Source organism: Mesocricetus auratus, unplaced genomic scaffold (genome assembly GCF_017639785.1).
Source record: "Mesocricetus auratus isolate SY011 unplaced genomic scaffold, BCM_Maur_2.0 Super-Scaffold_4256, whole genome shotgun sequence".
NCBI classification, from domain to species: Eukaryota; Metazoa; Chordata; class Mammalia; order Rodentia; family Cricetidae; genus Mesocricetus; species Mesocricetus auratus.
The window spans coordinates 59558880-59582767 of record NW_024429182.1 but is presented as its reverse complement, the minus strand read 5'-3'; the positions used below and the strand labels follow the sequence as shown (position 1 = coordinate 59582767).

The 23888-nt window shown below is 51.4% G+C and overlaps 2 protein-coding genes and 1 long non-coding RNA gene across 9 annotated transcripts; 1 reads left to right on the top strand and 2 right to left on the bottom strand.

The window, feature by feature from the left end:
- Window positions 1–1807: 1807 nt before the first annotated feature.
- LOC101825963 (sperm flagellar protein 1-like) lies at window positions 1808–7803 on the bottom strand. Of its 5 annotated transcripts, none has more exons than XM_040752107.1 (7): window positions 7578–7803; window positions 7101–7212; window positions 6087–6237; window positions 5503–5704; window positions 5072–5159; window positions 4893–4989; window positions 1808–2070 (listed from the first exon to the last, which is right to left on the bottom strand). In XM_040752107.1, the coding sequence occupies exons 1-7, from the start codon at window positions 7711–7713 to the stop codon at window positions 1936–1938; spliced, it is 921 nt and encodes a 306-aa protein (XP_040608041.1). In that variant the 5' UTR covers window positions 7714–7803; the 3' UTR covers window positions 1808–1935. The 5 variants fall into 5 exon arrangements, 3 of the variants coding, with proteins under 3 accessions (XP_040608041.1, XP_040608042.1, XP_040608047.1); XM_040752108.1 differs by having other exon boundaries at window positions 5108–5159; XM_040752113.1 differs by lacking the exon at window positions 1808–2070 and adding an exon at window positions 4058–4238.
- Window positions 7721–11552, top strand: LOC121142368. Its single transcript, XR_005879372.1, has 3 exons — window positions 7721–7921; window positions 10901–11097; window positions 11366–11552. It is a non-coding gene; the product is annotated as an uncharacterized LOC121142368 (long non-coding RNA).
- Window positions 7971–21192, bottom strand: Adam8 (ADAM metallopeptidase domain 8). Of its 3 annotated transcripts, none has more exons than XM_005064253.4 (24): window positions 21037–21192; window positions 20000–20103; window positions 18951–19027; window positions 18730–18808; window positions 18576–18652; window positions 18074–18257; window positions 17774–17836; window positions 17624–17692; window positions 17237–17403; window positions 16983–17064; window positions 16574–16722; window positions 16314–16491; window positions 15933–16022; window positions 15631–15820; window positions 15471–15546; window positions 15053–15218; window positions 14600–14677; window positions 14155–14239; window positions 13543–13657; window positions 12803–12962; window positions 12237–12299; window positions 11935–11985; window positions 8889–8963; window positions 7971–8506 (listed from the first exon to the last, which is right to left on the bottom strand). In XM_005064253.4, exons 1-24 carry the CDS (start codon window positions 21074–21076, stop codon window positions 8456–8458), a joined length of 2469 nt encoding a protein of 822 aa, XP_005064310.1. In that variant the 5' UTR covers window positions 21077–21192; the 3' UTR covers window positions 7971–8455. The 3 variants fall into 3 exon arrangements, with proteins under 3 accessions (XP_005064310.1, XP_021083718.1, XP_021083713.1); XM_021228059.2 differs by having other exon boundaries at window positions 13543–13585; window positions 21037–21191; XM_021228054.2 differs by lacking the exon at window positions 11935–11985.
- Window positions 21193–23888: the final 2696 nt, after the last annotated feature.

Below are 23888 nucleotides of genomic sequence, written 5' to 3'. Positions count from 1 at the left end.
AGTATTGAGTGAGTCCCACCCCAGAGTGACATGAGCACTCTGAAGTCTTGTTTTCTGTTTTCCCAGTCACACTTTCTGCCCCAAAGTCCATCAGCCGGCCCAGGCCCAGCCTATAAGGCCCAGTAGGAGGTGTTGCATCAGGAAGAGCAGCCAGTGCAGGGTATATTGCTTGTCTGCCAGCATGGAAGCCGCAGCCTCCCAGCCTCCTGGACTACATCTCCGCCGTCCCTCTTGAGGCTACCATCGTGGCACTTCTACTGGCCATCACACTGTACATATTGTCACATATACAGTCACGTACATAATCATACAGTGTCACAGTCACAGAGTACCACACAGTCAAATACACGGCCACACACTGCCACATACACTCTCAATGCCACACAGTTACATATATGAACACACTTTGTCACACAGCATCAGGTACACAGTCGCACAGTGTTACCTAATAATCATACACAGTATCACACTGTCACATACACAGTCATACACATTGTCACATATGTAGTCACACAAAGTTCACAACACTGGCCTCCGCTTCCTAAGGGCCCTAATGCTGCCAGGGGTAGTCTTCCGGCTCTTCAAAGCGGCAGCCTCCACATGGGTGCAACTGTGGTTTTGGGTGCTACCTGCCTGTTCATGCCAGTGTGTGTACATATGTATACACCTGGCCTGGGGAAGCTGGCTTGTGTTATGACTGCATAAAGGGAACTTAGAGGCCTGGCCCGGGTCTAGAGCTGACTGAGCATCTTGGCCCCTCTCCATTTTTCCTGCCTCCCTGAGGTACAAGCATGGCGGGAGCTCCATCAGGGAGGTTCTGCAGTGATTTTAGGGAAGATTTCCCTGCTTGGACACTAGCAACCTAAACGTGACAAATGCAACAGAAGTGTCCCCTCCACGGTGTACTTTGGCTGGGACTATGGGAAGGCAATAGGGGCTACTCTCCTGGATCTCCCCTGCCTCAGCTTGGAACAAGGCTCTGAGCACCAGGCTTCCCCAGTCAGCTGAACAGAGGTGACAAATGCTGACAGAGCCACCAGTCATTAGGATACTGCCTTTCTGACTAGTGTTCTGAAAAGTGACTCAGAGTAGAGGGGATGATGGCACTTGCGGCTCGTGACAAGCTCTGACTCAGGAAGGAAGAAACGGTGCCTGGATCTCTGCAGGCAGTTGTAAAACTATGACTTCAGTCTGAGGCTTCTGCCACTACTTCCTGAGATCCTTCAGGGGCCAGCCAGAGAAGGATGCCCTCCAGGGAGAGTGGTGGCTGTGAGGGAGTAGAGGAGATCCCAGCCAAGACATACTGTGGATATAGGAACAAGGTAGTTATGCAAGCATTCAGGTATGCCCAGCTTCCTGGGATGTCGTTGGTGTTCAGGAAGGTAAGGATGTCCCAGAGGCTAGAGGAAGCAGCCAGGTCTTGAAACCAAAGAGCAGTACAGCTTACTATAGCCATCTAGGCCCAGAGTTCAAGTCCCTTGGTTCCCCAAACCTTCAGGGCAAAGTAGGTAACCAGTCCACTTTAGAAGAGGAGTGGCATCCTATCCTATAGCTCCTTCTCCTGCCATGCCCTGCGACCTTCCCCTTTGTGTCCCCCTGCAGTGGAAAAGCTCACCAGGTTCAGGCCTGCAAAATCTTCCAGGGGTCTCATCCATAGAGTCCCCAGAAAACTCTAGTTGTGGCTGTCACCGGGGCAACACGGTTAACAATCCACACCCACCCTGGAAGGTGACCCCTAGACACTGCGCATCCCAGGACCTTGTGAGCTCACAAGTGCAGCAATCAATAATGACAAGACACTGGGGGATTGGGAGAACCAAACTCAAATCTGTCCAAATTTGTCTCCAGGATGCTCTGGCCTCTACACCTGCTCCTACATTCACATATCCCACTCTGAAGCTGCCTGGTCAGTGAGAGGCTCCACTTGGCTCAGGATCAAGGTCTGAATGACTCTGGATGGGGGCCCCTCCAGATCTGACGCTCGTCGGGTCCAGGTCTCATCAGCTCCCAGATCCGTTGGTCCTTCAGCTGTACAAGATGCTCCAACCTCATCACCTTCAACTGCAAAATCTTCAAAAAGCGGACAAGTCTGAATATATCCAAAGATACCCCCTACCTGCCAGTTAGGCTATGGGCAGTTCCATCCTCTAGGAATGAATGTCCAACCCCAGGTTTCATGGCGGGGGCTAGACCAAAAGCCCTTTGTGGGGGCACTGAGAAAGATGAACACCAGGATCCTTGAGGAAGATTCTACAGCCAATGAGTCCAAGGAGTTTAGGGAGCTGGCAGGACATGGAGGGCTGGGTTTTTCCTCTCCTGCTCCCTGAGGGGATTTCCCTGACCTGTCTTCCTGATTCCCCCCTTCCTGTATCAGCCAGAAGTAGTTGCATGGCAGGGCAGGGCAGGGCAGGGCTGGGCAGGGCTGGGCAGGCACTGAGCCTTCTTTGCTGAGAGCCCAGTGTCTAGTTGGGAAGGTACTCAGGGCACACATGACAAACCAGCAGGGGATTGATAGGTATGCAGCTGTAGGACTGTCTGTTCAGCGGGTACTTCCAAAAGTTGATGACTCAAGAGTAAGTGAAGGAGGGCTGGAGATAGTTCAGTGGTTAAGGTCAAGCTTGTATATTCTTGCTGGGTTTGGTGGTGTATGCCTTTAATCCTAGTACTTGGTGGGGAGGGTGGCGGGCAAAAGCAGGTGGATCTCAGTGAGTTTGAGGCCAGCCTGCTCTACAAAGAGAGGTCAAAGACAGTCAGAGCTATGTAGAGAGACCCTGTCAAAAAAAAAAAAAAGAGTGTGTACATACTGGTAACCTCTTGAGAGGATCAGAGTTCAATTCCTACCACCCACATCAGCAGCTCACAAGCACCTATAACTTCAGCTGCAGGAGGATTTGATGTATCCGGCCTCCATGCACATGTACACAAAATTTTAAATTTTTTTGAGACTGTGTCTGTCTATGTAGTCCTGGCTGTCCTGGAACTTGGTATGCAGGCCACGTTCTCCTTGAACTCATGGAGATCCTCCTGCCTCTGCCTCTTGAGTGCTGGAATTAAGGGCACATGTCACCATGCCCAGTTACATATAAATTCTAAAACATTAAATAAAAAAGAATCGGTGAATGAAAATGAGGCTGTAAAAGCCAGGGATGGTGGTATGCACTTATAATCCTAGCTCTGGGGAGCCAGAGACAGGGCATTGCTGAAAGTTCAAAGCCACCCTGGCTATTTATCAAGACTCAGTCTTATAAAACTGAAAAGGAAAAAAAAAGAGCCTTCACAAAGAGCAGGTGTAGACTCCCCGTCATTGTCCTACCTTGGGCACAGTGGACACAGGCTTATTGGCTGGGCTATCTGTGGTTCCTCCACGCCTGCTTCAAGGATGACCTTGTCCCAAACCTTCTCCCATCAGAAACACAGACCCCCTCTGTGCTCCTCGGGCAGAAAAACTGGATGTATCTCATCCCTCTGTAGTGTGAAGGAGGCATAGGTGGGGCAAGGTGGGGAGCCAGCCTCACAGCAGACAATGCACGACAACATCCATCCCTGGACCCATGGGGTGTGAAACTGTGTCAATAGCCAGCACATAAAGCCTGATTTCTGGACATCTTCCCACTACTCTTCATTCAGGGACAAACTGAAAAGCCAGGGAGTTGTGACGAGGGCCAGCAATGGATTCCATCCCATGTGGCCCAGCCATATGCTTGCTGCATCTATCACCATATATGTCTATGACTTCTGGTGCCTCTTCAACTCCAAAGTTGTGTATCTCACTTAGTGACAATTTACAAGCGGTACTCAACCCTTAGATAGCAAGTTGGTCTGTTTTCTCTCTGGGTTTCCAATGAAGAGTTACAGTTCCCCTGGTCAGCATATGAGCCAGGGCAGCAGTTGGGAGGGCGGGGCTGGGCTGTGAACAAGCAGGGCAGATGGAGGCAGCGGCTGCAGTTCTCCTTACCGCTTCCTCTCTACTTCTGCTCTGCAATTCCAAAGCCACAGTGATATCACATCACTTTCCTGTTTTCACAAGAAGGTAACTCATCAAGATTTGGGTACATACGCAGGAACTGAGATGGTATTGCAATTTCCGATAGCCTCTGTGACTCTGAGGTCCATTGGCTCAAGCTGTCCGCTCTCCCCTTATTGTCTTAGCTCTTGTGCTCCTGGGACACCAGGAGGGATAAGAAAAAGTAGGGGGCACTGGAAGTTCCTGATGAAAGAGTAGCGGAACAGATGTGTGCCTGCAGAACCAAATGTGCATCAGAGAGCAAGGCATGTGCCACACAACCAGGCATCCCCCACAAAACCAGGTGTGCACTGCAGAGTAAGCTGTGTATCGTATAACCAGACATGTCCTGCAGAGCTAAGTGTGTTCCACAGAACCAGATGTGCACCAAAGCCGGGTGTGCATTGCACATATAAATGCTCACAGGGATCCCCAGGTGGGTTGTTTCCAGGACCCTGGCCTTTGGAGATGGGGAGAAAGGTGGGGTCCGGTTCAGGCACCCCACTCTCACTGCTTTCCAGATGTTCACCCAGCACCTGCTTCCTGAGATGGGCCTTGGTCCATACTGCCACCCTGTATCCTTGTGCTGCACTTGGGTGTGGTGTGGATAGGCCAATAAAGCGGGGGACGAGTACATTAGGGAGCCACCACATCTTTCCTGCCTCTGAGAAGGACTAAAACATTCCATATACTGTTTTCTAGAACAATCTGAAGAATGTTGATTCTCTCTGGTCAGGGCCCTGCACACCCCATACGCCCTTCACTGGGTCAGTGCCAGCTCTGCAGAAACTCAGCCAAGGAGTCGGAAACTGGGGCAATGGGTCCCTCTGCATCCTTGTCTTGCGGCTCAGATTGTCCAGGCAGCAAGGGATGCCCAACAGGACCATACCTTGACTGTCTCCTGCAGAATGGCTAGTGCTTGCTCCTTATCCTCCAGCTGCTGCTGGATGCTGGTCAGGTGATCCCAGAGCCCTTCAACTGGGTCCCTGTAAGGTAAACACTGACCTTTAATCCAGGATAGGGAATCATAAAGAGGTGGGCAGGGAGAATTGAGAGATAAGGGTCCACCCTTTGCAAGCACAGCAGCCCATTTTCTCCAAATCCCTTTGATTCTGAAGGGTCTTCATGTTGAAGGGGGTTGGAGGGCTCTGTAGGCCTGTGTGACAAATAGATACCATCAGCTCAGGACCTTGCTTCTGACACACACACACACTAGTGGCAGTAAACATGGATGAGGGGAGGGAACATGGTCCATATTGGGTAAAGCAAACTCAGATGTCATCATGAAAGAACTTGGTCCTAGCTTGGTATCAGGGCCCTTTGCATAGTACCAGAAAACCTGGAAATGGCTTCCCTGTATGGCTCACAGGCTCCCCCTTGGATGGTTGCTCTCTGGGTATTGATGGAGCCGGGACTTTAAGTATTCTGCCTGTACAAGTGAGGGACCCTTCCTTAGGAGCCAACTAGTCCCTCTGGGCCCAGGATGCACCTGAGCATACCTGTCCTCTTTTGAAGGTTTGTGAGCTCGTGATTGTCATGTGTCCAGCCTTCAGGAATGTAGTGATGTTCTCCATAGGAGTCCCAGAGGGGCTCTGACAGGCTGCAATTATCCACATTAGGGTCTTGAGTCCTAGTGGTATGTGGGTGGGTGGTAAGCCTTGCCCAAGGTCGGACAGCATCCACACTGGAGAGTCCTGGATCCTGTAGAGTACAGAAGTTGGAAAGTGAGGTGTAGCAGGATAAACATGTCTAGTCTCCACTCTGGGTGGGGTTGGTGAGTACCTGCAGAAGAAGAGAGAGAAGGGCTTGGGGTGGTTGTAGTTGGAACAACTCTTGAGTGTTTTCACTGCCTCAGGGTAGGTGGTTCAGGCTGGGAAGGAGATGGGGCCTGGGAAGATCCCAGCTAGCAGGAAAGTCAGGAATGGCCCTAAGTGTGTACTGTAACTTCATGTGTGGACATTATTTCATTCTGGACCACAGGGACATCTCTTCCCTGCTTTATTCTCACACAGGTTATCTGACTGTGCACAAAGGGAAGCAGACCCAGCCAACTTGCAGGCTGATTTGGGGTACAGACACTTACAGCTGCACAGGCTGAGCCTACATGAACCCTGCTGGCCTCCATTTTCTCCCTCAGCGCACACAGGACTGACTCGATAACCCCAGGCCTGTTGGACACCACCTTTTGGATATCAGCCTCCGAGATACAGAAATGCAGTTTTCGAAAGACTTTCCTGCAGAGAAAGTGGAGGTGCACTCTCAAAGCAGTGCCACCAAGGCTTGGAGTTGAGCTCTTCCTGCACTCTCATTCTCCTGGGCCATGCCTTCTAGCCACTAGGCAATATCTAGCTTCCTGAGAGAGGAGAGGCTAGCAAGGTCTGCTTTTTGCTCTGCAGCCTAGGCGCCCATGGCTATCTCCTTCCTGGCCCAGTGGGCCTATGTCTCAGGAAATCACAGAACACTTGATGCACTCCGCTGCATCAGGCCAGATGTGCTCATCTTTGCACTCATCCTTCTCTTCCTGACTGCTTGCCCTCTGCTCTGTAAGTCCTGTTGATACAGCTAAGCAGTCCCGGAATTCTGCAGCTGGGCCCTCTCAGGCATGATCGCCTACCTCCCTTGACGTTTCATTCCAACTCCATCCTCTCAAACATAAGCCCATGAGACTGTGCCCAGGTCTGAGTCCTACAATGCCCCTAATCCAATCTGAGACAGTCCTGAGGGTTCTGACTTCCCCTGCACAAAATCCCGGGTGCCCACACGTTCCCCACCTTGCTCTGCTCTGTCACTTCCTCAGGGCTCTCCTGATTTGACTACATCTGACACGTCTGTCCTACTCTGGTTGTTCTTGGTGTCACTTATCACAACAAACATACAAGCAGGGGCTTGTCTGAGGACAGTGTGGGAGTTGGAGTGAAATGTGCCACCACTAATCCCTAAGAGAACAGGCTAGCTGGTGGGCTGTCCTAGCAGGGAGTCCCCAGGAACCCTGGTTATGGTACAGTTCTGTAGGTAAGGGCCCACAGTAATGTCAGCGACCCGCAGCTGGAAACCTGTCCCTGGGTCAACTTAGGTGGGCTGAACTCCCAGGCCTTGCCTGTTGAGAAGGCTCCAGTTGCTCAGCTTCTGGTCTGTACTGCAGGCTGGCACGTAGCTGTGCAAGTCCACCAGCCGAGGGTGGAAGTACTTCACAATCTCGGCCACCAGCACTGTGGGAATGCAAGGGGAGTTCGGCTTGCCTGGTTAAGACCCTGGGCTGCAGCTGTAGTCCCTGACCACATGAGATGCACGAAGTGAAGAGGGAAGGGCATGAGCTTGTCCTGGGGAACCCATGATTATCCCTGAGAGTCCTCGGTACCACACCTAGACTCCAGGACAGACCAAGTGGTGGGATGGTCTGGGGAGCTATCACAGCGTGAGAGCCCAGGAAGAGCTGTCAGAGTCACAGGGAGCCAGGTCTGCCTTCCCCGCCCCTCTGTGCCCTGGTGCTATGGGGCTGGACTCAAGGGCAGCCCTCATTTCTGAGCCCTCTTCATCATCCGCCCCATTCATTGCGCCTCGCCCTCACTCGCACCACCATCACTGAAGTCCCGAGCTAGATGGCGCTTGGGGCGGCTGAGTGGGAGCCGGTCCAGCCAGGCGCAGAGGCTGTGAATATCCTCAGGCGTTGGCAGGAACTCGGCAGAGCTCTGCTTGGAAGCACTGAGCATGGTAAAGGAGTGGGTCTGCCGCAGCAGCGAAAGGTAGCGGAAGAAATCAGGAGGCGTCGGACCGTTGCTGGGAGACGAGACACAGCCGGAAGGGGCGGGGCCCACGCCGCACCCGGCCCTCCCACGATCCCAGGTAGCATTGGTCCTCCTGCATGTCAGGCAGGGGACTGGACTAAATTGCGGCGGATGGTTAAAATTAAGGCACAAGGTAGGTGAAATAGTTTGATCTGGTGTAATAAAATCTGCTTTACAGAATGTAGTTTTTAATCTACTTATAAAATAAAATCTTTATTAATGAATAGTGTTTATCAGTAAGTTAGACAACCATTCTGTCCCAACTCTTGTCCCATTACCGCCCAGAACGTGGCTTTTCCTCCCTAAGTCTCGTACATGAGTAGGATGTAGTAGATACAGGAACTGTGCAGAGCTGCCCCGGTGAGGGCGGGTGCAGATGTGGGAGGGGTGTCCTGGCATCCTGTCCACACCTGAAGACAGGTACAGTGGCTCACTGCGGTGATGTCACCCCAGCCTAGCAACTTCAGACATGCGCCCTAAGCTGGTCAAAGCCAGTGAAGGACACTGGAACAGGAGGGCGGCTGAACAGCAAGAGCCACAAGAGATTACTCCTGAGGTAGGAAAAGTGACTGCAGGTCCAGCCTGCATGGGGGCTGTTGCCGAAGGAACACTGGTAGCTCCAGACTCCTGCTAGCCCACGACGGCCCCGTGGTGCCCTAGCTGGTCTTCACCTCTTCTGGAAAGGAACCTTCAGAGCATTCATTGGACCACCAGCTCTCTGCCAGGAAAAAGGGGAAATTGATGTTAGGAGCATCTGGTCTGCTCTAAGAAGTACAATTCCCTAACAGCAGGCTCAGTAACTCCATCCACACAAGATGACTGCACTAATACTTCATGTATGGTGTAGACTTCTCATTGCCATATGAAAGAAAAATTGACAGCCTCTGACAGCATCAAGCACTGAAAAGTTCTGGCAGATTATAAGGCAAGCATCAAGTCTGTTACTGAGGATTTTTCCTGTTTTTGTTTCATATGTCAATAGAACTTACCAGTTAACAACAACAACCCCCCAAAAAGAAAACCCACCCCAGCCTCCAGAGCAGTACCATAGTCAGCAGGATGGTTCCAGCAAGATAGACTCCTTTCCTTCCGGGGCTTACCTGAGTCACTCCAGGAACAGTCCCTCCAGACCCAGGTTTAACTGGTGGTATTGGGGGTGCAAAGTTTGGCTTGACCTGGGAGGAACCAGACAGCTGATGGAGGGCATCACCCAAGTAGACCAAGTACTGCCCTCAATTTTACCCTCCCAAGGCTGTCCTGCTCATCTCCAGCCTAGTCCTGAAGTTTCTGTCTTCACACAGCTCTGTAGAAAACCCCTCTGGGCCACACCACTCAGAAGATAAAATCTGAAGCTGACAGTGATCCTGTCCCTTTTTTTTTTTTGGTTTTACGAGACAGAGTTTCTCTGTATTATTCTGGAGGCTGTCGGTCCAGCCTAGCCTGGAACTCACAGAGATCCACCTGCCTCTTCCTCCGAGTGCTGTGATTAAAGGCGTGGACCACCACTGCCCGGCTTGTCCTAACACATCTTACAGTCTCAACAGTAGATTACAATGTTACCAGAAGCTCAAAAGGAAAGAATTAACTACTAAAATACATTTCTTTGTATTTCCACATTCCTAGAGAGGATGGTAACCCTTGATGGCTCTGCCAGGTTTTCCTCCTGGGTGAGGCATATTTTGGCCTTCTTCCTCATCCAGTTTCTCTTAATCCTTTCTCAGAAATCGATGTGCACTGCCCCCATTTTGCCTTTGGGACTGCTCCTAGGGTTTTTCCTCCCTCCCTACTTTCTTCCCTTCCTCCCTCCCTCCCTCCCTCTTCCTCTTTCTTTTTTGTCTTTCCTTCGTTGCTGTTTTGGGGTTATTTTTTGTTGTTTTATTTTTGTTTTTGTTTTTTGAGGCAGGGGTTGTCTGTGTAGCCCTGGTTGTCCTGAACTCACTATGTAGATCAGATTGGCCTTGAACTCAGAGATCTGTCTGTCTCTGCTTCTTGAGTGCTGGGATTAAAGGTGTGTGCCGCCACCTCCTGGCTAGAGTTTTTCAGCTCTTATGTAAGTCTAAACTGAGTTCCTGGCCAGGCACAATGATGCACATTTTTAATCCTAGCACTCAAGAGGCTGAGGCAGGTGGATCTCTGTTTGAGGCCAGCCTGGTCTACATAGAGAGTTTCAGGCCAGTCAAACAAACAAACAAACCAACAAATAAATAAATAAATAATCCCTTTTATCCCCCCAAAATGGAAAAAGAAAAACAGAAAATCACACCTATTTATTCTCAAGAGGCTGAAGCAAGAGGATTGCCAAGAGTTTAAGGACTAGTCTGGACATAGTGAGTTCTATGTCAACCTGAGCTACAGAGTGAGGCCCAATTTAAAAAAACAAACAAACAAACAAACAAAAACTAGGAGCTTGTGAGATGGTTCACTGGGTAAAAGCACTTGCTGTGCAAGCATGGCAATTTGAGTTAAATCTCTGCAACATATGTAAAAGTAGAAGGAATTAACCAATTCTACAAAGTTGTCTTCTGACCCTGCTTGAATGCTGTAGTATTCATGAATGCACAACTATACAGTAATAATAATAATAATAAGAAGAAGAAGAAGAAGAAGAAGAAGGAGAAGAAGAAGAAGAAGAAGAAGAAGAAGAAGAAGAAGAAGAAGAAGAAGAAGAAGAAGAAGAAGAAGAAGAAGAAGAAGAAGAAGAAGCAGCGGCCTCTGAGACTGATCATCTAGTAAAGGTGCTTGCAGCACAAGCCTGACCACCTGAGCTTGATCCCCAGAACCAAGTAAAGGTCAGTTTCACAAAGCAGTCCTCAGGCCTCCACATGTGCACCATGCTACACATGCTCACACACATCATATACACAATAATAAATAAAAAGGAAGAAAGCATATAATCACTGTAGCAAGACATTGTGACAATTGTTAAAGGCCAAGTGTCAAAGCGTCCAGAGATGTGAGACTCTAAGGATCTGCAGACGATCTCCTAGGCCCTCATTCATCTCTTTCTCTAGGCATCAGTTCATTAACACAAAGACAGCTCCCAGCGGAGAACTCATTGGCATTTAGACCTCCATCCCATCTTGGTTACTTTCCATGCTCTTCCTGCTAACAGTGTGTCACCAACATCCACTTGCGATAAGAAGCAGACAAACAGAAGGACACTTAGAAAACTGTCAACTAGCACTGTCAACATGAGAAATGTGGACTAAAAGCCACTTGAGAGCTACAAGTGCCCAGAAGAGCAGATAAGGTTCTCAATGAGGCCTTGGACAGAGCGAGGAACAAGTACCCTGTCTTCAGGTCGCACAGGTAAGGCCTGTGTCAACTCAGGGGCCAGTGGGCATCTGTCCGGCTGCTGCCTTGCATTTGCTCCTCGGGACAGGCAAACCCATGCACCGCATGCACACACAGGTTCACCACCAGCTCAGCCATGACCCCAGGGCAGCCACCTAGGGCTGCGACTAGAGTATTGCCCCATGGGTTCTTAGAAGTAGGAAAAGTTGGGAGGCATGCCCAGGAGTCCTGTATTCTCTACCTGGAAGTGACTACACCATTGTCTGTCTTTTTTTCTCCCTAGGAGTGTGGCACCCAAGCCCACCAGAGGGCTCCAACCCCCTGTTCTACGTGGTGAACAAACAGCCTGCCAATAAGAGCAGACCTCCAGGCCCTCTAGAGTGTGTCACCAACAAGGTTTCTACCAACAAGGCCCCAAGATCTGCCTGCCTCTGCCTCCTGTGTGCTGGGATTAAAGGCGTGCGCCAACACCTGGGCTTGAATGTCTACTTTCTTTCCTTTTTTTTTTTTTTAACAAGACAGCGTTTCTCTGTATTGTTTTGGAGGCTGTTGGTCCAGCCTGCCCTTGAACTCACAGAGATCCACCTGCCTCTGCCTTCCGAGTGCTGGGATTAAAGGCGTGTGCCACCACCGCCCAGCTTGAATGTCTACTTTCAAAGCTTTAAGTCAGTGGCATTTGGAGACCTTCCATATCCCTATAGTTTCCTCCCAAGGGAAAGTGTAGAAGGGCTTGTCTCTAGGTAGCAGGCTTATGGGGTGTGTGTGTCGGTGGGGGGTGGGGGTGGGGGGATGGGATGGGGTGGGGTGGGTGGGTGGGCATTTCCTCAGAGTTAAGGCTGTTTGTTCCCTTACCTGGCTTGGTTTCAATTTTGGGAGGGGCTTGGTGGGTGGAAGAGGTCTAAACTGTTGGGGAAAAAAAGAGAATCAGGAGCCACAGACTGGACCAGTTCAGGGCTGGGGGATAGAGCACCTCCTCCTTCCCAGGCTTCCTGAATCTACTCAGTTTCAATTTAATATCCTGACTAGGCAGGGCTAATTTACTTTCCCCGTACAGCATCTGTTTCCCTAGGGCCCCAAGCCCACAGAGTCAGCCACCAGATACCCGGCCCAGGGGGTTTCCATCTCAGAACTCATGGTTGTTTCCCAAGGCTTACCAGCTTTGGTCTTTGCTGGGTATAAACTGGAACAGGGAGTGGTTGACTGGGCGCAGCTGGAGGCTTCAGGGGACAGGCATGTAAGTAAGTCTGGGCCTAAGAGGCAGTGCTAAGCCCCCACCCAGCTCATGCCCACCAAGTCCCCTGCTTTAGGGCCCAAGGCTCTTAGGCTCCCCAAATGGTACCCCCTTTCCTTCTCACCCTAGGCTAGGTGCCTGGCTCACCCCATTCCCGAGCTATGCTGTCACCTATCACACGTAAGGAGCAGCGAGGGCATTCTTCTCTCACAGCTCAGGTCTGAGAGTCCTCAAACCCACAAGTCCAAACTCCAAGTAGAGATCTTTAGAAGACAAGTCTTGACTTAGTCCCTCTCCCTCTCTTGGAGTGACTGAAATGCTTCTCAAAGCTCCAGGCTATTGCAGGGCTCATGAGTTAATTTGCACAAAAACGCTTCACTATATAGATCCCTTCACTATTCCTAGTGGGCCAATCACTGAGGCAGAGGGATAGAGAGCCTGAGTTCCCCTCCTTCCAGTCCCATGAACCTGTCAGAGAACAGTACTTACTGCAGGGGGCGGCCTCTTTGGTGTCACTGTGAATCTTGGGGTCTTCTTGGTAGAAATCACTTCTGGAGGACCTGGAGGTTTATTCTTATCTGTCAGGCTGTTGTCCCTCATGTGGAATAAGGGGTTGGAGAGTCCTATTGTAGGTTTGGGTGCCACCCTCCTGAGGATAAAAAGAGACAAATAATGGTATAGCCACTTCAGAGAATTCAGGACTCCTGGGCATGCCCTCATCCCAGTCACTCAGGCTGGCATCTCTGCTCTGGCACACAGGATACAAGCTACAGTCACAGGCACATGTGTGAGCCCAGGAAGCCAAGGAGCAAGTCTCTTGACAGCTACGCTAGAAAGTGTTTAGAGGACCTGGGAAAGCTGTCCTTCGGCAGTCAGCTTTGGGGTAAAGGTCTTGGTGCAGGGCAAAGTGGGACCCTGGTGGGGCATATGTGGCCATGGCTGTCGGTGGGGAGGTTATCTCAACTCTGGACTTAGCGTACCCCTATGTGTTGCCCACACTATGCCTTTACAGCCTCTAAGAAGAAGAAACAGATCTGGAATTCTCCTAAGCTTCCCATCCAGGCCTGTTCAACACCCAGAGAACCCCAAGACCTCTTGAATGCCTCTGCCTGGGCCTGCAGACGGAAGCAATGGCTCTTCTTTCTTAAGTAACAGCAAAGCCATTTCGCAAGTGTAGAGCACAGGAAATGTGTGTCTCATATGTAGATATGTCACCACTGCATCCTCACCTCCTCTGGACTTGCCGCGGGGCCTTTCGGTAGATGATGACACCTGCCAGAATGATCATCGCAGCTACCAGGATCACCAAAGCCACCACCACACCGACTGGAAGGCTCCCAGTCGCTGTGGGACACATGGCCACATGATCACCCAAGACTGAAACCAGCTGAATCAAGAGCTGGTGAGGGCCCTTGGGAGGTACTGGCCCAAGAATCAGTCCTCCTTGACCACATCCTAGGTCCCACACCCCACATGTGGTCAAATGCCTGAGGACTCCAGCAGATGGCTCAGTACATTATACCAGTTCTTCCGGCTCTCTCTCTCTCTCTCAGGCAATGGGTTAGAAGACGAGGTAGTGGTGAGTCCCAGTCCCACAGTGCCACCATTGAGACTTAGTCAGTCCCCGGAGGCTGTGGTGCTGTGGACAGCTGCAGGCTCAGTGGCCACCGGGGAGGAACACACTGTAGGGGTTGTGGGGAGTGGCCCTGGATACCTGAGCCAAGGCTATCTAGCCTTGTTTTAAGTAGGACAAAGTGTCACCTTTGAGTAGAGATATGGGATCCCCCTAACCACCATCAAGGCCCCCAAAATACCAGCTCCTGTCCTCCTTGGGACCTTACCTGCTTGCTTATTTGCCAGCCGCTGTGCACAGTGGGGTGGGGCCCAGCCTGCATGGCACTGGCACTCATTCTTGTGGTTGCATACCTGAAGGGAAAGCTGGGTCTCAAGGACAGATACCTCACAGGGCAGCAGGGCAGGTTGCAGCGCACATAGGGTCCCCCTCCACCCACCCTCATACGTCAATCTTGGCATATAGGGAATCTCCCTAGTGACCACACTGTCCATTGGCCACAAGCTCAGTGGAGGGCACCTGTCCCACCTCAGCCCTAGAGAGGCTTTGTCGATGCTTCCATTAGAAGGATATAGGCTAGTTTGAACCCACATTGCTATATCCACAGCTATTCCTACCACAAGTTCCACCAGAAAAGTAAGCGGTGGCAGCTACCTAGCTTGAGGGCACCAGACAGTGGGTATACCGTCCCTGAGGTCCAGGTTCACACATACCCCATGGTTGTTGCACTTAGCAGAGCAGTTTTCAGATCTATATACATGGAGGTCCTGGCAGTATCCATTCATGCAAACCTGGAAGGTGGAAGGGGTCTTGGGCAGCTGGCCTAGACCCAACCCCCACCCCACTATCCTCAAACCCAAAGGTTAGTCCAGGACAGCCAGTATGTTCACACTCCAGGATGACTATGACCTCATACTTGTGTGCGTGCATGTGTGTGTGTGGGGGTTGGGGGCTCAGCCATGAGGGTGGTACTGGATAAGCTAGCTGACCCTGGGGACACTTTGGGTATGGTGGTCTCCAGATAGGTGTCTCCACTTGCCCCGCTACCTTTTCAGTTTTGACTAGGGCATAATAGAGGCTCCGCACACATGCCTCCACCAGCCAACACTGTCTCATATGGGCACATTTGGGCATCAACAGTCCTGGACAAGTACTTCTCAGCTTACCTTCCCCTCCTCACACTTGGTACCCTGGGGTACCAGCTCATAGGTACCATAGTTGCTGTCTGTGTTGAGAGCTCGGCAGACTCCGCCGCGGGAGGTGAAAGTGCAGGAGGAACGTTCAAGGGGCTTCTGGCCTCCCTCACAGTACAGCACCCCACATTGGTTCATACTGCAGAGAGAGGGAAGGCTGTGATCACAGGTGTCCTGGGCATGTGCTCAGGGGTCTGGGTGCTTCTGGAAATGGTTCCAGGACCTCTCCTTCCTCAACGATGACAGGTTCAGGTGGATGACTTGAAACAGGGCAGACTCCAGGAGAGCCACCTGCCTCACAGAGCAGGCCTCCTCTGTGGGGAATCTTCTGTGGACTAGCCTTGCCATTGAAGACATACCACATCCAGTACGGTTTGGCCTTGATACTTACCTGCTAGGATATATATTGCCATTGCAGCCCCGAGGAATTTTATAGGCAAAGCAAGAGTCTGATGCAGCCTGAGCACCTGTGGGGCCAGGAGAAGTTAGCCTGGTTTAGGTCACAGACACTCCACAAGCTGGCCCTCACCCTATGCTCACGCCTGCCTCACCTGGCCCCCACAGGCTCTGGCACTGCTGTGTCAGTGTGGGGCAGTGCCCATTAAAGCAGTAGCCCCCTGGGCAGGGTGTGCCATTCTGTTGGAAAGCATCTTCAGGACATGTTGGCTTCTGGCCATCACAGTACTCCTCCAGGTCACATCTGTCCTTTCTGGGACGACACAGCTCACCAGCTCGCTTCACCTGGTCCCACAGAGAAGCTTACTGTGAGATACACCCACATGATGCCTTCACAGGTACCCCATTGTCCTGGGTTTGACTGGGGAAGATTCTTTCTGCATGGAGTCCAACTTACCTTGCACCTATGACAGCAGGCACCATCGGCACATTCTGCCCCCTTGGCCAGTTGGCAGGTGGTGGCATTGCAGCAGGGGTTCGTGCAGTCCTAGGAGGACAATGGTTTGAGCAGCTACACCCTAGCCAGACCTTGTTCCAGAGTGGATTAGCCTTTGGTGATCACTGGGTAAGCGGCTGCAGCTAATTTATCTCTAACTCTCCTATAGGTTATTAGGGGTTCAAAGGCAAATGTGGTAACTGGTGACCCCAAGGGTCAAATGTGGCGTGGGCACATAGCATCATATCTGAGAGGCTAACCTAAGCAAAAGGACCTTGGGTTGAGCTCTCTAGACTAATGCTGAGGCTGACCAGCAAGGGGGAGGGATGGGGTGAGACAGACCTGAGGTGCACCACAGTCACACTGCTCTCCACGCTCTACAAATCCGTTTCCACACACAGGACCACCCACGAACCGGTTGACATCTGGGAAATTGGTCAGGCAGCTTGTCTGGGGTTTAACCACGAATGACTCTAAGTCGTCCTTGCTACATCTGCTGAATTTCTTGGGGAACACGGAGCTAAGGGTAAGGGATATCACCATTAGGAAGTTCAACATGCCAGTCTGTCTCTTCCTACCCAACATGTCCCACAGGACCTCACCCAAAGCTTTCGGTCATGATGCAGCCGCCCCTCTCACGTGGTACAGGACAGTAGCATCCCTGGATGTTCTCATCATGGGTCATGCCCAGGTTGTGGCCCAGCTCATGGGCCATGGTGGATGCTACACCAATGGGATTTCTACTGTGGTCCTATGAGGATATGCTCATTAGTACTGTCTTGCTACCATCTACCCACATGCCCTCTGCCACCCTAGGTGCCAACAGGTATGATACTGCTTCCTGCTAATATCCTAACAAAAGAACAGGCTCCAAATCCATCCCCAGAGCAGGTGACTGCTTCATGGTGTCTTAGGGACCTAGACTGACATTTCTACCCTACAACTTGGGCTCTGTGTTTGACTGTTCATCTACCAGATAGCTTGGAAAACTTGGGTGAGAATTCCTTTTACCTGGTTCACAGCTCCTGACTGCCGGGAACACAGGGCAGACACCTTAGCCAGTCCAACAGTGGTCCCGATAAAATCAAGCCCCCTAGAAACAGACATGACATGTAGTGCCCCGGACATGGTTCCTGGCCCCTCTTCATCCCTGCACAGCTCTGCTCTGGTGTCCTGCCCTCGAGGACAGGCTGTGCCCAAAGAGGCCAAATCTCTAGAGCTTGGCTCCATCTCACTGTGGTGGCCTGGTGTGCATCCCCACTCACGTGATAAGTTGTACGTTATCATGTGGGTGCCGGCCCAGCAAGTTCTGTTCCCTCCAGTTCAGGAAGTTGTCCAGTGTAACATTGGCATAGCGGCTGATGTAGAACTTGTCCTGGTTCCAGATCTCCAGGCCCACCAAGACCACTCGGATATTGAGTTCTTGATAAAGCTGCAGAGGATGAGAAGTGCCCCCGGGGCCAGGCCAGGGGTGGGGATGGACAGGGGCATTACATCCATTTCACCACTGGGAGGGACTGAGTCTAGGTGCTGGCCAGGTACTGAGCTCAGTAGAGAGCCCTGAACTAGTTTCCCTCTTGATTGGCTATCTGGCCCTTTCTATCCTAAACAGCTGTACATCCTCTAAGTGTCAGCACCCCTGGGCAACCCACCTTGTCCACATGGTTTACTATCTCCAGCACTCGCTGGCGCACGGCGTCTCTGCTCCCAATCTCCTGGAACTGGAAACATAGGATCTTTAGGCTGGGGCCTAGCAGACTCATCCCAGCTCATCCAGCCCCCTCAGCCCCAGCATTCCATACCTCTCGACTGTCTGTGACCACATACAACTCCACATAGCGGGTTTCTCTGGGTTTTAGCCCGTTCTAGAGGAAGAATCTAGTCAGCATTCTTGGCCCTGTCCCCAACTTACCCCAGAGCCCAATTTTACATTGGGAGGCAGTCTAGACATCTCCGGTGCAGTGGGCTTTCTTTGTAGCTTCAGGGTTGAGCCAGGCCCAACCACTGGGCACGGGGCCTGTTTCAGGGCTACAGAAAGCCAGGCCTAGGCCCATGCATGGGGTCTGGGGCTGGACTGACCAGCGGGGGATGCTGCTGCTCACCCGGGGCTGAGGCTTGTAGATTTCTAAGGCCCGAGGCCCTACATCATCTAGGTTGGTGTCGCTGACCCCACAGGTCCCAGCCTTCTGGTTCAGGTCATTTTCCTGGTACATTGCATGCTGCCCCTCTTCGTCACCATCCAGAGGTTCAATCAAGTGGACAGTAGACCCAACTCGGAAAAAGCCCCTGAGGAAGAGGCAGGTGAACAGAGGGTACGTCAGCTTTCCTACTTGCCTGTCTGGGAGGACAGGTGGTCCATGCGTACTGCCTCAGAGCAGCTACCTCCCACCCTTGTGGGGATGCCCAGACTTGTGGACGCAGGAGGGAAGAAGGCAAGAAGGTTTTGCATGGCTGGCAACTCCTAACGGAGTCTAAGTAAGAGCCCCAACCCTTCCAAACACAGAAAAAGACTTTTGTTTTTTTTTTTTCAAGGTCCTCTTTTTTCACTGCCTCGGTTTACCCTTCTGTAGAAAGGGACTTTCTGCATGGGTCTGCAATACATACCTGAGGCCAGCACAGGTGCTAAAGCTGGCAGCTGAGCCTTGGTGCCCTTCCACATGGCCCTGGTAGAGGCAGTGGTCCTGGAGAAGAGAGAGGGCATAGGTCTTGCTGCTATAGCCTCACTGGCCCAGGGAATGCTTGCTGTCCTGGCACCTACCTGCTCACGCAGCTGCTCTGTCACCTCAGAGCCGTTGGCAGTTGTGTAGGTCTCTTTGTAGCTTGAGCCCAGCAGGTCCCTGGAAGAGAACCACCGAAGTTCCCTAGTTCCACCTGACCTGGAGCAGCCCCCACAGGGAGCCTGGGCCAGGATTCTGGCACATAGGAACCTGTACTTCCCACAGGACTCAGGGACTGACCCGAGAACCAGAATCAGCTTACCTGTTCTTCCTAAGGTGCACGGTGAAAGTGTTCCCTTTGGTTCCAAGAGCATAGCTCAGACTCTCTGGGTACAGGCCCTGGATGGGGAGTCAGGGTGAATGGCCTTTAGCTTACGGTCAGGGTTTTCATAGCAGAGAGCCCCCAGAAGAGCCTCCCGAGAAGACCCTGGAGATCAGGCAAGGAAGTAGGTGGCTGGGGCCAGGTTGAGCTGTTTGGGAAGGACAGGGAAAGCAGGTCTCCCAGATGAAGCGGAAAAACATAGAACTCCTTGGCCCCTTAAGCCATTTCCCCTCTGTTCACAAGGGTGATGGTGATGATGGTGATGATGATGATGACATTCTTTCCCAGAGGAAGCAGGGTAGGAAGGGGTAGGTGGCCTTATTCCTAAATCCAGGGCAAGATGGGGGTGGGCAAGGTAAATAGACCCCCTCAGTACCACTATTGCACAGATGGCTATGGTGTCCATCCTGAGGTTCAGGGCAGGTGTGTGCTATCCACTCCATGACCCTTCACTCATACACTATGTGGACAACCAGCTAGCCCTAGGGGCAGCACACACCAGGAAAGAGGAAAGCCCCAGGCAAAGGCAGACGTTTCCTGGAGATCCAAACAAGGACGGGGGCCAGGAATCTTCCCGAAGGTCTCCAGGCCATTCTCAGTTCCCAGCCCCAGGTAGAGAAGTTCTCAAGACATTTCCATAGCTTTAGGGTGAGCAGATGCTAGCTAATCTGACCGAACCTCTGCCAACTGAAACTGGGGAGTGGCCTGGGGCAGCACAAACTGTTGTACCTTTCCTGAGTGAGAGACCTCTCCAGGCTCAGCCAATGGTCTCCAAAGAAGCAAGGCAGTGGGCCCTAGTGCCTACCTTGGAGACCCTAGACTGACTGGGGTGGTGGCAGGAGGAAGGAAGTGGTGAGACCAGGGGGGAGGGACCATAGTCATACCCAAATGCACAGACAGATTTAGGTCCTAGAGCTGTGCAGGGCAGCCCCGAGAGACTGCTGGTCCTTTTACAGGAACAGGTTGTGCAGCCAAGCTAAAGGACTTACCCAGTGGGAAGGCAGGTCTCTGCGGGGGCGGGATGCGGCCAGTCGCCGAGGCCATACCACTTCATACTGTTTCACATGGGGCAAAGGAGGTCCAGCAGCTACAACTACAGGAGAAAGGGGGTCAGAAGGCACGACGCAGGGTTATCCTACCTCAAGAAGTTCTGGTCAGTGTTATCTGGGGAATCCACATGGCTAGGTACCAGCAATAGGATCTGACCCCATGGTTCAGATAATAGCTTTGTGCCCAAAATACCACCAGATCTATCACGTTAGAGTCAGTCTGAACCTGTGCGCAGTGCCCCCACCCTTCCCTAGTGCCTATCTGGAATTACCCAGAGAGCAGCCCTTTGGTCTGCCTGCCAGACATCTAGAGTTGACCTGATCTCATCTTTAGTGACATGGTCATATCTAATTGATGAAGAAAGCATCCCTCCCTCAGGTTTTTCTCTTCCCAGCAGGAAACTTCAGGATCCAACAACAGATGAGTGGCCCTCTGCAGGCAGGTCCAGTTTTAGACACCACCTATCCCAGAGAGGTGTACTCTTCTGCATAGACAAAGGTTGCAGCTTTTTAACCCCAAACTTCCAGGACTGAGAAGTAAGAGGAGAGACCACGTCAGTCAGAGACCTCCCAGGACAAAGGTAAACCAAGCCTTCCAGTGGGAGACAGGACCCCGTGTTGTGAGGGAGCTGGGACTACCGTATCACTGAGCTTGTCCTTGCCCAGCTAGAGGGTTCAGCATCCTCCATGATCCCACAGGTAAACCTTGCTGCTTGGGACTCCTACAGCAGCCAGGGAAGCTGCCCTGTGGGTGCCACACCTAGCCATGTCACTGTTCCTGTAATCAGCTTAAGGGGAAAATCCTAGGAACCAACTTCTCTTACATTTCATTTTTGAAAAATCCCAATTCTGATCTTTTCTGTATCTACCTATTTTCTGCATACCCAAGGACCAATTCTAGGGAGACAAGGTGACCTGGCCATGGTAACTGGCCAAACCCTGAATGGGTTCCTTGAAATCAAATAATCATCACTCACCGACTGTCCATAGGGCGCCGAGTAGCCAGAGGCCGAGCATGATGGCGTCTTGGGCACACTGACCCCAGAGGTTCCATAAAATACTGTCTTGAGCACTGGGGTGGTTACTTCTTTCTGAAAGCCCTTCCCAGGGATCAGAACTGACCAATCAGTAGGCCATAGGGCGGAGTAGGGTGGGGCTGGGCGTGGCGAGATGTGTACACCTCTGTACCAGCACCCTGCTAGCAGCCTCCGGACCATTCTGGGGCTACAGAGGTTCTTCCCCAGTGACTCATGGGTAGCTTTGCTTCTCCTACTGGTCTCCCATAATTTTGGGCCAAATTAACAGGGGCTAGAGATGGTAAATGCACCAACATGGGCAACTCTACAATTCTACAAACTCCCAGTCCTGGTGAAGAAACCAAGGCCTAGCCTTTCAGCCCTGCCAGAGCTGGGTTGTGCTAACTGGGTGGAGTCTAGCTGGGAGAAGATGACTTTTGAAGGGGAAGTGACTTGTGAGCCTGAAACTTCAGAAGGTGGGGACTCTGACTTCCTGGGCAACTGAAAACCTTAGGGAGAGGCGAGGAGGAGCAGTGTGGGCCCCGGACCACCCTGTTGGGAACTGACATTTCCCAATGTTCCTGCCCAACTCTATCAGGCTTTTGAGACTTCACTGGGGGAGGAAAAGGCAGGTAGGAACCAGATAGGTGGGTCAGGGTCCAGATGACCAAGTGACAGCAAGCAAGAAGTCTACCTGACTGATCCTTTGGGGTCCTGTCCTAGCCTCATTGTAGGGGGGTCTTGATGCACCATTCTCCTTGTACAAGCCCGAATTCTGTCCTTCATGTCCCAAGGGCAGAGCTGTCCCAGAACCTGAGCTCTCAGCACCCCTACCATGGCCTGGCTCCCAGCTTCTCCAGGTGGGTCTGTTACTGTGGGAACCCAGGGCTGTTGGGGATGTGGTCAAGCCTGTTTATCATTATGGCCATGTCTTCCACTGTGATCCAGCTTTGTGGGCACAGATGTGGTTAGATCTCACAGACCCACCACCCCAGGGCAATGAAACCTAAGGAGGAAGAGGAGACACCCAGACTATCAACAGGGCCTGACAGTTCAGCCAGAAGGGGAAACTAGGGGAGACTGGGCTGGAGTCTGTGATACAAATGGTACAAATGACACCCCACTGCCCTTGTGAATGAGATAAAGTCAGAAATGTAGCAATGGTTCAGGAATTTCATCAGCAACTTGCTGCCTGAAACGTCAGCCCACAGTGCTTAGGGCTAGAGCAGACACCAGACTGCAGGAAGCAGGAGGCAGAGTTCTTGGGTAAGGCTGACTTCCACATGCACAGGACCTTAAATACTCCTACACTGCAAGTTAGGTGACAGTGAAGGGTCAAGGAAATTTGCCCTAATCAAATCAGAGGCAAAATCAAAAGCTATTGTCAGTATGCACCACTGTCTTGTAAGTCCAACCATTCATAGTGAAGGCAGAGAAACAGGGTATAATCAAAAGCCAGGACCAGGTGGGAAAAATTTTGTCCTGCACTGGCAGAAATGCATTGGAAATGATGAACACTCACTCCACCACACAAGACAGCCTCAACTCATTGCCAGCATCACCGGCAGATGCCCTGGAAGTTTTGCAGCTGGGCCCCATGCAAACCTGGGAGCTTCAGATAGAAGACCAGAGACATGGGTTTCTGAGCTCCTGGAGACAGGCCACTAAGCTCTGCTCAGTCTGGCATTTATTCTGACAACACTGGGTTGGCCAATGGACATTTACTTGGGCAAGTCCACACATGCTGCAGACCAGAAGGAACTGCGTGGCTGAAAAAAAACCAAGCACTCCAGGGGGGATCTGCTTAATTAGCCAGTCTTGACTGGGCCATCCACCAGTTTTACCATCTGCATAGGGCCAAGAGATCTGCCTCTGGTTCTCACTCCTCCAAACACTTCCTCACTCTCCAAGCCCACCGGGGACAGATGTTTAAAACTGAATTCTGCAAAGGGCAGAATTTACAGAAAGGGCAGCTTAGCTAGAACAGAGGACATATTATCCACTCCAAGACTAAAACAGAAAGCCATTGAGACAAGGTAGCCACACACAACTTGTTAGCTACTTTGCTGAGTAATTTCCAAAAGGCAAGGCCTGCATCAAATGGATAAAGGGCATCCAGACTCTGATTGGGACAGGAGTAGCTTCCAGCTTGAAGCTTAGCCTATCTCCAAGGATATGCCTCAGAGAGTAACCCTTAAGGGTTCTTAGTGAAGATCTGTGCACACATGGACGGAAAGGGTACCTTCAGTCAGGAGTAATGCTGCCCCCTAGTGCTCACAAAGGCAGATTCAAACATGTAGAGAACAGTCCCAACCCCAGGCTCATCTCTCCTACATGGCATTTTCTAATTATATTGCTCCTTGCACAAACAACGTACATTTACTGTCTGAGGTGGCTACAAAACTCTCCCCGCCCTCTACATGCACAGACACACACAGACTGGATTTTAAAGGCAAACAGTTAAGTCTGGGGACAGCTTACTCTGGTACAGGCAGCTCCCATTTTTACTTTTTTTTTGAGAGTACATATACATATGTTTATGTGTTGTGTGCGTGCTTGTGGACGTGGAAGTGAGAGACTGACACAAACTTACTTCCTCTACTATTTTCCACCCTACTTATAAATTTTAGTTTATTTATTTATAGATGGGTGTCCTGAGCTCATGATTCAGCTAGACTAGCTGGCCAATAAGCCCCAGGAATCCTACCTTCACCCCTCAGGTCTGGGAATAGAGTGTTCCATTACACTCAGCTTTCTATGTAGGTGGTGTGATGGGTGAAACTAACATAAATTTCATACGAGCTAGAGTCACT